At 43.2% G+C, this 16,255-nt stretch overlaps 1 protein-coding gene across 6 annotated transcripts in view; it reads right to left on the bottom strand.

The window, feature by feature from the left end:
- The window catches only part of scrib (scribble planar cell polarity protein), a 73,478-nt gene that overhangs the window by 5,513 nt on the left and 51,710 nt on the right, over window positions 1-16,255 (bottom strand). For 5 of the 6 annotated variants that reach the window (XM_046056576.1, XM_046056492.1, XM_046056237.1 and 2 more), the window contains 10 exons: window positions 13,906-13,986; window positions 8,970-9,041; window positions 8,126-8,179; window positions 7,457-7,579; window positions 6,137-6,187; window positions 4,927-5,086; window positions 4,614-4,836; window positions 3,873-3,962; window positions 3,601-3,783; window positions 355-494 (listed from right to left, as the gene is read on the bottom strand). In XM_046056576.1, the coding sequence (XP_045912532.1) occupies window positions 355-494; window positions 3,601-3,783; window positions 3,873-3,962; window positions 4,614-4,836; window positions 4,927-5,086; window positions 6,137-6,187; window positions 7,457-7,579; window positions 8,126-8,179; window positions 8,970-9,041; window positions 13,906-13,986 (1,177 nt within the window). Of the gene's footprint in view, window positions 1-354; window positions 495-3,600; window positions 3,784-3,872; window positions 3,963-4,613; window positions 4,837-4,926; window positions 5,087-5,525; window positions 5,673-6,136; window positions 6,188-7,456; window positions 7,580-8,125; window positions 8,180-8,969; window positions 9,042-13,905; window positions 13,987-16,255 lie in introns of all 6 variants that reach the window. The other variant, XM_046056655.1, reaches the window with a different exon arrangement.

Here is a 16,255-nt window from a genome sequence, read left to right as displayed (position 1 = left end):
TTTGCTTGCACATACGTAAAGATGTATTTAGATTTTAAAACAAAAGTTAGAAAGTGCAAAATATCAGGTACAAATGATGAATAAAAGTAAGAGGTTTCTTAAAAATAAATCAATTAAATCTGATCTAATTGAAAGAGGCATATATTCTGAAAATTAGGAGCAAAGGGCACAAATGCTGTGTTTCCCTTCACTTCATCTCTGTCATGCTGGTAGTTTTGTATACACTTGTTGCTAAGTACAGGAAATACAGTGCCCTGTTGAAACTGGTTCTGCTGTTTGAAATGAATCTATTTCAACAAAGTAATGTTGCCATGTAAACAGCCCTCAGCAGCATTAAGGACAGCAGCTTCCTACCTTCCATAGGTGTTGGAGAGGGTGTGGGGGCGGGCGAGGGCGACTCCGTCAGTTGGTCTAGTGTCCCACGTTTCTTCCCGTCCCGAGACTTGGCGATGACCATCTGAGCCTTCAGTGCATCCTGCTCCAGAGACTTCATTCTACAAGAGGAACAGCCGCCATCAGATAAATGGTAGAACATAAGAAAAGACTTAAAGAAACACAAGAGACAAAGACTGACAGAGGCACATACACCGCTATAATGGGCGGGTGTAGTACCCATCACGACTAATTTCGGGTGCTCCTTGTCCTGGTTTGCTGTGACAAACAACCGGTTTCAATTTAATTGCGTAATAAGAGGCATTCCAGGAAAAGGACTACCTACTGCTAGTAGGCTTACCCTCAACTCACAAATAGCTTGCATACTTACTGCAGGCTGTGTGTTAGTACAAATAATAGTAAGAAAATCAAGAGAACAGCAAGGCGCAAATGAAAAGAGTGCTGCAGAGAGGGGGGGAGACAATACAGAGAATAAAGAGGGGGGACCAGATGAAGCTAGAAACAGCAAAGACGTGCAGTAAGCAAGACGGCACTAGAAAGGCAGTGGAAGCACTGTCGCAGTGTTGCTGCGAGTGCTTGCTTGGACCTTTCCAAACTCGGCCTCTAGCAAAATACCCCAATGCCAAAGCACCCCAGCACACCCCCACGATGCCGTGCGTCTGGCCCTAGTGGCTGGGGCCGAGGAGCAGACCTGAGCTGGGAGGCTGCAGAGGAGGTACAGGAGGAGGTGGGGGGCTGGGGGGCCTCTGCCGTGCCCTGAGAGGCCCTCACTCGGGCCTGGTAGAGCCTCTTAGCCAGGTCCTGCTCATACTGCCTAACATCCTCCTCTAGGCCGTAGGGCCTGAGCCCCGCGAGGCCAGGGGAAGGGTGAAGGAGGAGGAGGAGGAGAGGGAATAGGATAGGTACACCAGGATGCAGGACGAATATGAGGAGGAGAGGAAGGAAGAAAAGGCACACAGACAGAAAAAGAGAAGAAAACCAAAGAATGGAAGGTAAAACACTGACACATTTAGGAGCCAAGAACAATAACTAAGATCCCATTTTTAGAAATAAGTAGTGAGACAGAGGCGGCAGACAAAAGAACTGAACTTATATTTGGGCTGGCTGTAACTGAACAGTTATTGACGAGTCGGACAGTTGACAAAAGTCCTTTTGTACTTGGTGTTATTTACGCACGTGCTTCTCTCCCTACATCCACGTGCTTCCATCGGTCAGTGTTATCATCCCGGTCAAGGTTTATATCAGTACAGTCGTGCTGCTCAAAGAAAACAAACCGCCCCTCTTCTGACTGAAGTGTAAACCCACTTTGGTGTGCACATATAAAGCTGAAAATATTAATATTAGTGTGGAAAGATGCAAAGGGTGTCAAAGCCTCAAAACGATCAGGAGACACAACTAACGTGAGCCTCTGCAAGACACGCTGTGGACGATGTCCCCATTTGACCCACACTACTTACTAAAGAATCCGTGTATTTGTTCTTTCATTATTTCGTTTCAAAACCAAATCGGAAAAAACAAGTTGTTTTGGGGGTTTTCTGTTTTAAACCCATAACGGAAAACAAAGGTGATGCGTTTTGTTCTATCTTTGACCGGCCTGTGGTCAAGGCTGATCTGAAGCAGCTGGTTACCCGAGCGATCTAAGAAAATACCCGAATATGTTTATCAAGGATTTTTTCTCGAGGCTACGACCAGGGTGCGAACTACGGGGGAGCTTTACTCCTCTTAATAAGACATGAGCTCCCCTGAAAACATGATTTGTAATATTTTGGGGGGTCTCTAAAATATCAACAATATGCTATTTTTTGCCATTCATTTCTATTTTTTGTAGCCTATCATCGTGGATCATGCGTAATCAGTTGCGTAAGGCTTCATCCAGCCAGAGGGATCACCGACTGTCCACAGCGCACCAGGTCGCACCCGCGACCTCCTCTCTCTCGCCCTGTACGCTCCAGCGCCCGCTCCCTCTCCAGCAGTAGACCTACTACGGGTTGTGTTGCAAGTGGAACAGACAACCACTCACACTCACACCTAAGGACAATTCAGAGACACCAATTCACCTAGCCTTCATGTCTTGGATGGTGGAAGTCCACGCGGACAACATGCAAACTCCACACAGAAAGGCTGGGGCAGCCGGGGTTCGAACCCACGACCTTCTTGCTGTGAGGTGCTAACCACTGTACCACCGTGCCACCCTCGTTAATATACAGCTCGCCGAATTAACTAATAACAGTTCATGTTTGCTGTGTACCACTGGATGTTGTGACAACTATAACTGAATTAATTTGACACTGAAGAAATCTTAAAAACCGGAGGATTCTCAGGAAAGCTTCCTGTTCCAGTAGTGAGTTACAAACTGAACGTTGAGCCAATATTATATAGCTGCAGCCTCCGGTGCTACAGCTATATAATATTGTCCTGCTTTTCTAAAAACTAAAAACCCACTTATGTTGATGTTCAAGCTCATCTTAATTACATTTAATCAGGCACCGCCATCGATCAACTGTATCGCAGGTTTATCAAGTGTAACACAAATCGGACTCATTAAATATCAAAATCAATATTTTTCCGTTATGGGTTTAAAACCAAAAAACAAAACAGATGTCTGTTATTCCAGTTTTCCGTTTTGAAAAAACAAAAAACAACTTGGTTTTTCTGATATGGTTTTGAAACGAAATAATGAAAGAACAAACAATACACGGATTCTAAAGGTTATTACAGCTTGTTTGAGTTTGTATTGATGCTGAAATGGTTGATTGATTAATAAGAGGTTTAATCAACTGACAGACATTTTTAATTCTGAACTAATTAAGTGAAAAATGTTTCAGAAAAAGTCAAAACAGTTGCTGGATAAATCTGGACAAGATTTGTTTGTTTTTTTATATCATCAAATATTTAATGTTGTGGATGCAATTCATTACTCTGACCAGCAGCCATGACATTTCATGATCACATTATTCAAAAATAAGCCAACAGTGAAAACACTGATGAACAGTTGCACTAGTTAACAGGTTTTCATTTTTGTTTTCAAAGTGAGTCTCCTTCTTCCAACACAGTGTTGGAAGAAGGAATTTTAACTATGAAAACTGGTTCTTTTTTTCTTTTTACACATCCCTGTTAATTTCAAGTTTCTAGAAATACAAGGAGAAAACACAAAGTAAAATTATTGCAATAAAAATACATTTTGTAGTCAGAAAGTGTTAAATTTACCGTGCTGCCCTCCACATGGCTCTCTTCTCAGCCTCCAGAGCTCGTTTCTCAGCAGGGGACAGGTCCTTGTCAGGGGCCACAGTCAGCTCGGGGCTCTGCATACGAAGTCTGTCTTGGTGTCTGCGCTCTGCTTTGGCAGTGCGGATGGGAGCCGCCGTCTCTCCGGGATACACCGGGATCAGACTGACAAGACATACAAGTAGCAGTGATGACTATGGTGACAAAAACAGCAGCAAAGAAACATTCAGATATGTTGTGTACGATGTAATTACCCAGTCATGGAGTTGGGCCTCTGCTCCAGCCTGAAGCCATCCTCCAGTGAATTCCTCTGAGAGTCTCCCTTACCATCAACAGAGGATGGCCTAAACACACAAAAAACTATTAGCTGAAGAAAGCTGGATCAAGGATTAAGGATATCTTTATTGTCCCCGAGGGACAATTTGTTGTACAGACAGCAGTGAACACAAAACTATCAACAGTCATGACTTACAAACAAGCAATATCAAAATAGGCAAAAGAAATACACTGTTAAAAAGACCACAGTTAAAGGAAGGAAGGAAGCAACCTAAACTCTCAAACAGAGGGTGGGTGAATGGACCTTCTTCAAAGATCACGTTGGGATCTTTCAGTTAAACAAAATCCATCAACAAACTAATCAAACCAGGATCAATATTGTGGATGGTCTCAAGTATACCTGCTAAAATATGGGGCTGGAGCTGGATACAATTAAAGCTGAGGAAAAATCTATAAAAACTAATCGTACAAAAGTATTTGCATCCTCCAAGTGTTCCGACATCATACTCAATAGAGTCCCCATCGCATCATCAGTGCCTCTGCCAGACCTACAGGCAAACTGGAATGGGTCCAGGTTTGCTAGCACTATTTCCAAAAGTACCTCTTTTATAATTTTCTCAAATGCTTTCATAATAAGTGAGGTAAGTGCCACGAGCCTATAGTCATTAAGTGACTTCTAAGTGTAAAAGTAATAATAAAAATACTATACAACTTCTCACCCTGAGCTGCCACAGTAGCTCGGTGGTGTGGCGTTGTAGCTTGGTGGTGTGGAGCAGTGCTGGGATGGGGTGGATACCGGCTCCACGTTGTACTCCACTCCATCCAACAACACTTTGCCGGAGGCCTTCATCTGTGCCACCTGCTTAGCCAGGTCCTCCTCTTCCTCCTCGTCATCGTCTTCATCCAGCAAGTACTCCCGCGCCCGCTGCTCAAACTTTCTCTCTGGGGCGATGAACAGATGAAGGTTTGCAAATTTCAAAAGCAGGTTAGCAAAGTCAGATGTTTTTATTAGTTACTGTGATGGAAACAAACCTTCTTCCTCCCTCATTTTCTTGAGGTCATCTTCTCCAACAAGAGAGACTCGAGGTTTAGGTTTGTCTGGCGTCTGCTGCTTCACATCAATCTCAAAATACTTCTGTCGGTCCCTGAACGAGCGCTGCTCTGGGGTGCCCCTACCACTGGGAGAAGGACTCTGTTGGGTTACAACGAAAAATCAAGGACAGAACACAGAAAGATGAATATTGCAACTGATCAGATCATAGCACCTGAAGCAGCTGCAATATTTAGAAATGACAAAACAGCAAAATAAAGACCAATATTTGCTGCTAAAAAAGTAGATTTTTATTGATATTTGCATTGTTGCAGAGCCATTTGCCAAAAGAGCAGAGGATGTCACAGGACATACCAGAGAAGAAAAGTACGACAGACCAGGAAGAAAAACATTTGCCATTAAAACAGAACCCAACACCATTTAGCCAATTCAACATCAATTAAATTGGCAGTCCCATTATTGACAGAGGTAACACGGCTGTCTCCCTGAGAGCAGAGACTCCACCACCGGTCAAGCCAAGCACACCACGGCCCAGACAAAGAACAGGGCTGCTTCGACGTGTGGCGGAGGCGGTGGGTACCTGCAGGTCCGTGGAAACCCTGGAGAGGCGAGGCACTGCTGCCAGGCTGATATACTCCCGACGGGGGGAGAACTTGCCGCTCACACCCTTACCAGCTCCCTCCTGACCATCTATGTCATCATCAAACACCTCGTTGTTCAACTCAGGCTGAAAAGGCCACACAAGTTGTCACCGGACTGAGAGGACGAACAGCCAGTGGATTGTTCTTTTTCCATAGTATGTAACTACAGTAACCTTACAGCATATTTAGACATGCTGTGATATTTTGTTTTTGCAGCTGCAGATTCAATATTCACTGTTTGAATACCATATTGGCCTGATAAGGAGACCACCCCCTGTTTTCAATATCTGTTTTTGGAAAAATACTTGATTTGTCCTGCTGGGAAAATTGAGAACTCCTGCACGTTGAAACTAACTTTAAAGCATCAACACAGCTACAAACAACCCATAAAGCAACACTGGTACTCTCTTCACTCAAAAGAAACATCTGATGTTGTGAACATGTAAATGTCTAGTCCTGTAATATAATACAACTGCCACTTTATCAAGGAAAAAAATCTTATATTTGGTCAAACACGGTACAACAGACAGCTGTCATCATGTTCACTCACCTCTGGAGAAGGTTGCTTTGGGTGGAAATTGTTCCTCACACCATACAGGTCCTGTTGGAGGAGCACAGTGTTAGTAAAATGAAAAAAACATTCAGACTTAAGGACGAAGACAGAAATACAGAGCAGGCAGACTGATTAGCAGCTGGGATACAACATGTGGGGGGGACTGAATATTAGTACACGAGCCACACACGGATGAATGGACCAAGACTCAACACCGGTATGGACAGATGATGGCACTGGAGAACAAAAACCAACGATGAACGCATTCCACACGTCACAGCACGTCACAGGCCCCCCCGACAGCGCAGTCTCATTATAGGACAGCCTGCTGCAGTCAGGAGGGGGCGGGGTGAGACCAACCAATCAGCACAGCATGCTTTTGTCGTTGTGACCCGGAGGAGTCCGGGCAGCACGGCCTACCTGCGGCGGCTCCAGCACTGCCAGTGAGCGAGGCACAGCGGCAAACGCCTTGTATGCCTGCTTGACATTCATGGGGAACTCGTCGGGCGAGGTGGGGGAGGGGGCGCGAGGCTGCAGGGGGGGAGGGTGGGTGGGCATGGAGGGGATGGGGGGTCCATATGGTAAAGGAGCCGAGGGGAAGAAGAGGAGGTGGGAAGGACGGACAGACAGAGACATGGAGGAGAGGGTAGACTATGAACCAGCAAAACCAGCAAAGTTGAAGAAGACTGTGGAGGAGAACAGGTGAACAGCATGGCGGCTGGTTTCATGTGAGATAGGAGGGGAGTATGCCAGAGAAAGACAGACAGTAGGGCTTGGAAAGCCATGGCAGATTTTTCTGTTTGTGAAACAATCAGGAAGACGTCTATGAAGATTCTCAGTCATCCAGGTCATAGTTATAGGTATAGTAAAGGTTAAAGTCAAGGGCAACTGGACTTGGTTGAAGAGTCCAGTTGCCCTTGACTTTAAGCTTCGTTGGATAATCAGGAAGACGTGAGATGAAACATAGCTTCCTCAACATTTACCGATTCAACTATACTGCTTGCTAAAGGAAGAAGTAAGTTTCAGAAAACTGCAATTTGAGGAAGTTTGTCTAATTCAGGAGCTCAGTCGGGCTGGATGATCCGTTTGCAGGTGTAGCTCAAACACAGATAACCTCCAGGTGTGCCTGGAGCACCTGCACAGACTCAAGTCTTCCGTCATTTGGTTCTAGCCTCTTAAGAAAATCCTAAGTACCTGCATCTCTGCTGTACTGCTGTGAGACACCACCTGAGTGTTTTGGGGCTGTGCAGTCAGAGCAGGCGGCACAGAGCTGAGAGTGGATAGAAAACAGCACTATGTGGTGGTGAGGGGTCTTACAGAGGTCTGGGAGTTGAAGGGGGAGGGGCCATGCTGGAAGGGGTTGGGACTGTGACCGTCCGGAGTGGCAGGGGAGTTACTCTGGCGCACGCGCCCAACTGGCTGGATGGCACCCGGTCGCGTCTGGAGGGAAAACAAAAGATATTTTATACAAGAGATCAGTCAGGTCCCCTCAGTTAATACGGCATAAAATTACAAATCACAAACTCAGACCATTGGTTAAAGGAAAAAGCCCTCGTGAAAATATAAAGCGTTACAAGCTGACGAATCAAAAGTTATTGAAGCTAATGGTGCACACAAATCAGATCACAATTAACCATTCAGATTTTTGGTCTATGGTGTCTTACAATCTTAGGTTCTTTTTATCCCCAATGATTACAAGCACCAAGTGTCCATCCACAAAAGTTAGGAAAAAACAAACAAACATTTTTTTCTTGAAGGTCAAGGCTCTTTGAGATCTAATAATCAAGTTAAATGCCTGGAAATCATACTATATATAAACAATTATTTTACAGAAAAAACTTTTAGTCTCATTGGCATGTCTAACTGATAAAAGACATTTACTAAAAAGGCGAGTATATATTGGCTTCATATGTTGGTAAACGGGTGTGCTCACTCCAACTCTCATGTACTACAAAAGTTATTTTCTGAAGCTCTATAGACACTCACTGATGAGGAAATGTCATCCTTGGCAGTAGGAGATGAGGTGTAATGAACGTTGGCCTGTAAAACAATGAAAATAAAACAATGACAATGAAATGAAATGCATGGATCTACACCCTCTGCTAACCAACAGTGCATATAAACACTACAATTTAACTACTGGAGTTTCTTTAGGATGATGCCAGGCCAAATGAAGACACTATCAAACAATGCAACACCACCAGGGTTTACCTTGAGCTCATGTGATCACCAAGTGTGGGCCCTTTGTCTCACTTTACCAGACTGATCTCTCAGTTCCTCTTATAAATTATAAATGTAAAAGACTGGTAACTTTGCTCAAGGAAAAATGGAAGTTTTATTTTGTTATTGTCCTGTGAATAATATGAAGTCATAACTGGTCAGTAGATATATTAAGGACAATCAGTCAAAAATCTATTCTCCAGTGAACGCATGAGGCAAAAGCATCAGTAATCAGCTGGGCAGGGAGAAGCACACATGCTTTTCAGACTGGTAGGACTGTGGCAGACACGGTAGCTGAACTATTTATGTTTTATTAACATATAGAGGGCTCAGAGCAGCCGACACATATGCTAAAAAAAAAATCCAGGCCAGAGCAGAGAGGGTCACAAGACCCACTTACGAAGCGTGTCTCCCTGCCTGCACACAGGCAGCTGTTGGAAGAGTGGTGGCTGGGCTACGGGTGGGAGGAAAGTTCAAAAGGGTAAACTATAAGATACCTCTTCTATAGCGTTAGAAATGACTAATGGAAAAGGAGACAATAAAGTAAAAAGATGGCGGGACAGCAGGTGATGAATGTTGGGCAGGAGCGCTGGGTGTTAGGACTGCTCACCGGTTGGATGATGGGAGAATAAGGTGCTTCCCTGATTGGGCTGTCCGTCCTGGTGAAATCAGAAGGTGGCGCCTGGAAAAACATGAAAAATACACTTAACAGCTGCTCTTACTTTTACTCAGAAACCCAAAACAAGATTCACTGGGTCAGTCCTGTAGAAAACTTTTTGCTGATCAACATGCACTTTTCTGTGCGTCCCGCAGGTCGAGGTCCTTCGTGACTCATGACCTCCCGCAGCTGTTGGGGACAGACATTCCTGTCGATCCGGACTATGTGCTCAAATACCTCACGAGGTGCTACAAGCTCTGTGCTCACAGCAAAAACATGCACCAGTTCAGTTGGTTGTTACACAGAGATACACACAACCTGGACGCATACTTCCTTAGAGAAAAACGATTTCTCGATGGACCTTTGCACTGTGAGAATCTTTTTTTTTTTCCTTACTCCTCCTCTGCAGAGAAACAGTTAAGCTAGCACTAAAAAACCCAAGAGCATGGATGTGATATCCACTGGGGCCAAAAACAGTGGAAAATGTCAATCCCACTTTCTCAGAGCCTGAAGTGAGGTTTTTGAAACTTCACTAAGAAACCCTATTCACATTAAACATTGTCACTTGATATATTATTATAAAAATATTGATTGTAGTCGTTGGTTTTTAATGTCTTTAAAATTTTTTCCAACCAACCCAAAGAAATAGTAAAAACGATGTATACCAGCAAAATTTCACATTTAAATAGTGGCAATCAGATAATTGTCATTTTATCTTAAATATGTTCTCTATATGATTAATTAATCTTGATTTCTGTTGACTGTTGCAGTTCTACGTTCATCTTAATGACAAAGTATTTGCACTCTTCGGATACATGCCAACTACAAAATAAAACCTTCTTGTCAAAGTCTTGATGCATATGATCCATTTCAAGGGACACAAGTGAGCCAAACCACAAACTGTGCGCAGTAACACACCATGCTGCCTCCAAACCACACTCAGGCAGGCGGCTTGCCTTGCTGAACAACCAGGGCTGCAGCTGGCCTTGCTTCCCATAACCCACAGGAGGCCCCGACAGGATCTGCTCTGAGGGTGGACGACCCTTTCCTTTGCGATTGGCCACCAAGAAAGGGTTTTCTTTAAAGCAGATTGGCTGAGAGTCCACCATGGATTCCTCTTCTTCAGCTACAAATGTTGATGAATTAATGGTTGTTGATGAGCCAGCACTGTCAGTAGTGGAGGTCCCATTAGGAGAGAAGTGGGATCCATGAAGGTAATCTGTGCGTTCATACTCGGGCAGATGCTGTGTGTTCGGACTCGGGCAGGACTCCATGTGGCTGAGGGGGTTTGTGGGGTGGCCTAAACCAAAACCCAGAGGCTCTAAAGGGGCTCCGTACTGGGCCTGCAGGGGGGCCTCCATGGGAGCAGTCAGACTTAGAGAAGTAGAGAACTGGACAGGAGCAAATGAAAGAAGCAGGACAGATACAGTAAACTGACATAACAAGGACTGACAGGGAAAGTCACTCACTCTAGTTGTAAAGGCAATAAAAATAAAAGAATAACAACTGAAACGGAGAAAGGAGATTTAAGGATAACCCCGGTTCATACAATCTTTATTCTATTTTCGTAGGTTTCACCATTATCACCAAACTCACCAAAGTAATTGCTGAAATCTTGGAACACTATGACACTTGAACATCTTTTTTTGGAGGTAAAGCCTGTGTAGCAACCACACGTAATGTTGTGTGCTCACTTTAATCCCTCCTTTCTAGGGATGCACCAAATGTTTGGCCACCGAAATTAATCAGCCAAAAATAGCAAAAAAAGCACTTTTGGTGTTCGGCCAAATACGTCAAAAGATCGAAGAAATTTTACTGAACAATTATGTTGACATGTCGGCAGTGTGGACGCATTTTTAAGTGTTTGAGAAAGATGCAAAAATCGCCGTTTGCAGACACTGTTCTGTTGCATTGTTTCCTAGCACATCCTCTCCCTCTGTGGCTGACTTCTTAGAGAAGGCAACAAATGATCTGACCCACCTTGAGTGTTTCAGTGCATCCCTACTCCTTTCACAGGAAAACTGTATACTAACTATTCCAGTACAGAAGGAAGTTGGTCTATAAACTGTGATGGATGTTAAAACAGACAATTTGTATAATAATTTTAATGCTTCGCTTTAGTTTTCTTTAACCTGAGTCTCAGTTTTCAAACTTGTCTGATCTGACTGCTTGTGACTGACTTCTTTTAAGCGTTGTTGCCGCATCTAGAGACCTCAGAAATTAACTTAGTGAGGATACTGTTATCACAACTGGTAGCCAAACCGACAAAGGTAAGATGCAAGCGGTAATAAACCAGAAAAAGTGGAAAAAGTGAGTTAAAATATATCTAAAAAGGCTGCCAAATTCATCAAAAATAAGAAACTTTTGGTAAATAATATAATAAAAGCAACCTTTTACAAACTACCAGTTAATGAAAAGAAGGACGTTTGTGTGTGTCTATAAAAAGACCCTTAACATGCAAGACTCTAGCTGCTAAAAGGAGTTATTCACATCACAAATTCTGGGGCCTTAAAGAGAAGTGTCACTTACTTAATCTTTCAAGACTTGTTAACTGATGCTGTATGCTAGCAGACACATTACTGCAGTCTAGGCTCTTGGCCTCCGCCATAAATAAGCATATTATCAGATCAGCGAGACATTCAGGCTCCAGCACACCTTCAACTACTACTGTACTTAACACAGAGATGTCATTGTAAGAGGGGGAGAAAATATGCAACGTTTAACCCGGCCCATGTAAAGAAACCCGATACTGTAAGTGCAACTATAGACGTGTTGGGTTTTAAAAAAACCAAAAGCGAAAAAAATACCTCCACCCAGGTAACTAACCAACTTTAGAATTTGTCTGACGTGACCTTGACATGTGTGTTGATAATTAAAATAGCCGGACTAAGAATACAACAAGCATTGTGAGGCAGTAATGTGGCTCTCTACATGCTGACTGTGAGAGTCAGTGGTGTGAGGAGGGTCAGTGGGGTGGAATGTGAATGAGTGCCCTTTAGGCTCCGACACAGACAGTGAGGGACAGCTGGGGTTTGGCGTGAGAGCGAGGCTGCTGGTTCGTCAGCATGCCACCACACGGAGATCACCATGCTGGGAAGAGCTGCATGTCTAAGGAACCAGGAACTGAATCATTTTTACTCCCTACATGTGATAGTGTAGTCACTGCTTCTTAGAAGATTGCATTAGCATGATAGATCATTAGAGTGTTAAAAATTAGACACTGACTCGTTTTGGCATCTGCACCCTGAAACATTTTTTTAGCTCCCATTTCTTAATGTCATACACAATGAATACCTGTCTTCATCTTAATGAAGCTTGGTGGGCCGTAAACACCAACCACAATGATGGAAAGAAGTCTAGAAATCTATTGTTCTCGTCAGGGATAAAATGATGATGTCGTATTGTATTAATATATAACAATTCTGTCAAATAACCCACTTAAAAGTTGCTTCCAAAACATATTTCATCACCACGATTTTAACTCAAACCCCCTCCTTTTTCTGTGATGTTATAAAAGCTAAAAAGGGCAGCTCCTGTAGCACCTCATGCCTGACGCCTCACTACTTATTAGACTCTGGCCTGTTTACAGCATACTCAATTTTGCAGCTATAACTAAACTACTATTTTCAACAAGAACCACCTCTGGTTTTTAAGGTTTCTAAACCTTTGGTAACAACGTGCGGGGAGTTATAAAAGCACACTCTAATACAGTTTGAGTAGGACCACGTGTGCTGGAGCAGCAAATCCAGCTCTAACGCAGCGAGCACGAACAGCTGCACTTGAAACGTTGGTTACATTCTCCCAGACTATCTAACAGGCCAGAGATCTACAAGTAGGACACAACTTACATAATGCATTATTGTGAACCAAACAAACAACTTAGGAACTTAGTACTTGGTATACTTTGACGATGTGTATTTAGGAGCAATGGATGAAACAAGAAAATCCCCTAAAAAGTCTAAGCATAGAAGTCAAAATCATAAAACCTTCACCTAACGCAGATCAAAATAAAAATGGAGAATGAATCAAGACAGAAGTAACGACAAATACAAGAAAGACACAACAATAAAAAACACAAACCTGTGGGATGGTAACAAGACAGAGCAGTATGTCCACTCAGACTTACTCTGCTGAGGACTTTGGGAACTGAAACACTGTCCGTCTGTGCCTCTTCAATGACACCATCCCTCCCTGTCTGGCACCCCACCCACCCGGGAGACTCCATCCAGTTCAGAGCCAGATGCAGGTTTAAAATATCGCAGAGGATAGGCTGTTTGATAGTGGGCAGCTGTCCCCTTCCCCCATCTCGCCACCTCTTTCACACACTCACGCGCTTTATCCAACAGGACAGTGCCTGCCCTTTGGCCATGCTTCCTTTCAGTCTCACCCTCTTCTGTACTTCAGAGATACTAGTCATCTTTCTTCCACCGCTTCTTTCATTCTTTTTATTTTCTGGTCTTGATTCTGTTTCACTCTGGATGGCCTCGGTCTTTTCCTTCTTTTTCCAAACTTCTTGATATTCACGTTATTTCTTCAATCCAGGTTAGGGTTACATCTGCTCTTGATGTAGGACACAGTTACGTCACGCTGACATGATATGTTGTATGGTCCTTGGAGCAACCGTCATTAACGTTGCCCTGGGGTTATGCACATTTAGGGAGGTTAGCATTCCTGCTCCTGGAGGGGCAACTGGTCGGTTCTGGGTCACTCAGTTTCCCAGGACATAAAAACAAAAGATTCCATGAAGGGGTCTATTCTGAGCCATGAAAGCCATTTCCAACAAAGCCCGAACAGAAACAACCAATTTACAACTTGACAGGACTGCTTTACTGATTTAGTTTATTTTCTACTGCCACATGAAGACATCAGAACACGAAGAGAGTCTTACCCTATTGAGTTTCTGCAGACTGGTTGTGGGCAGCGCAGCCAGGGTTTTGTAGTCAAGTTTTAGAGGTCCGGTGCCAATGTTCTACAGAGAAATACATAGAAACACGAAGTGAGAAGGGAACAAGGCTGGGGTTTGTTACACAACAAGCAAGAATCTATTTAAAGGGCATTAGTTTTACTGGAGGAGACTATGTATAGAAATGTAGCCAACCATTCCTATGAAGTAAAGGATCCACACTTAAATGTGAACTGGCTAGAGAAATTCCCCATAGGCCAATATGAGATGTGTTGTTATATTTAAAAGATAACTGGTGATATTCTACATTTTCTTTATTGTTAACAAATTCAGCTCAAAGATATTGATCCTACTAGCCTGTACACTCTAACCCTGGTGTAGCTTATTCACCACCATTCATTCATAGAGCTTCATTCTTGTCCAAAACCAATTAAAGAGAAATGAATGGCCATTGCACTGGTTGACATGTTCCTTCATAACAATGAACATGGGCACTGTAATTTATATTGACTCAATCCCACAAACACCGTCCTGCCGCTGTAAAATACGCATCAAATGTGTATTAATCCACAACTGAAATTCTCAGACAAATACAATATTTACACCTGTTCAAAAAAACTACAGTTCCCTGCCGTTTGAAAATTATTCATCCTTTTTTTAATATTATACATTTATATCCTGTTTTTCAAGATTTACATATGCAGGGTAAGCACAGTAGGAACAAATGGGCTTGTGGCTGACAGCAACAGACTGGCTGCAGAAGCCGTAAATTATTAAGAGACGGACTGTCATTAGGGAGTGCGGTCCTTTCTTGGGATTTCTTAAAATAACAACTAGCCTTATCCTTTAAGGAAATGACAAAGGGAAACTGACTGCAATTATCAGATTGACAATAGCCATCTTTCTATCTAACTGTCAAGCGTACTTTTGAAATGTTGCGAAAAAGCAAAATCAGCTGGTTTGGTGCGAATAAACCAGGCTATGCAAGCGTAGTTATGTCAGAAATTGATGTTACACATGGTTGTAATAAACAAGACGTATGGATTCCTAACCAGACACAAAACCAGCCGCATGGAACTGAGGACCATTGATCTTAGAAAAATGGAGAGGTCCTCAGAAACATGTTTCAAGCGGGCAAGTTGCTACCAGCCACATGGCAACAGTTTATGGGAATATCCAGTGTTATGCCGTGTTTTGCATGCCTGCTGAGAATTTTATGCACCTCCAAATAATGCTTTAAAAAGCTATATCCTTTGTGTGGTTTATTAATGGTGATAAATGAATCGAAGTATATATTTTATGAACATTTAGAGTTGTTAATATTTTATTACACTCAGTAGAAGTAGCATTCATTGAGATTCAGCAAAAATATGCAGCGATAACCCCGTTTGATCAGTGTGCAGGGCAAAGTATCTGAAAAGGACCTTTAAGAGGTGAATTCATAATACGGCAGAACTTCAAAAAGCACATTAAAAAACGTTGATGGACACACAGTTTCTGACTTTACGAAGTAGATTTGTTTTTTTGTTGTGGTCAATGTTGCATGTTTGGAACCCTGTAGACTCAGGTTTGAATCTGGGTGGAGTGACTGCTCTCTCCCAGTGCTGCAGTGTGTAACTTTCATACCAAAAGCGAAGCGAGCGTCCGGGGCGGTGAGTTTACATACAAAGTCAATGCAAAGACGCGTAGAGCCGCGATTTCCTGTCGGGCGGCGCAAAGCGATGCAAAGGGGGCGTTGCGAAGGCCTTTGCGTGAGTTGAAAATTTCCAACTCAAGCGAATTTTCGCGGCTTCTAATTGCCTTCTCGCGTTGTGTGTTAACACTTGCAGCAAATTTACTCACGTGAGGAAAGCGTCGCGAGGATTAAATTAGCGTTTTGTTGCTTTTTTTAATCATTTAACCAAATCCCCCCCCCCCCAAATGTGTACAGTAGTCCCTAGGGAGTAGCCAACATTGTCACAAATTAAGTAGATTGCTATTTGTAACTTTTCTACTTTGAGGAAGAGCATAATATACAAGATCTCCCAGATCTTCTTGCCCACCTTTTACCTCGCCACCCTGCTGGCTTGCCACTCACAAACACTGCCAATTGTTGCCGTTTCAGTGCCAAGGCAAAGCATAGGAGCACCTACCGTTAAGCAAGTCTCTTCTTTACCTGTACTTGAAGAATGTGGCTCAAGACTGATTTACTTAAAGAAAACCCAAAATATTCTATTATCCCGAAATGCCGGGGATGAGCAAATGAACCCCGTGCCAGTAGCGCTGTGGTATGTTTGATCAGACTGCCCTTTTGCACAGACAGGAAGGTTGTCTGCAGACCTGCTGATGAGGAGTG

This window comes from Micropterus dolomieu, linkage group LG01 (assembly GCF_021292245.1).
Source record: "Micropterus dolomieu isolate WLL.071019.BEF.003 ecotype Adirondacks linkage group LG01, ASM2129224v1, whole genome shotgun sequence".
Classification (NCBI taxonomy): domain Eukaryota; kingdom Metazoa; phylum Chordata; class Actinopteri; order Centrarchiformes; family Centrarchidae; genus Micropterus; species Micropterus dolomieu.
This window is presented reverse-complemented; position numbering and strand designations above follow the sequence as displayed.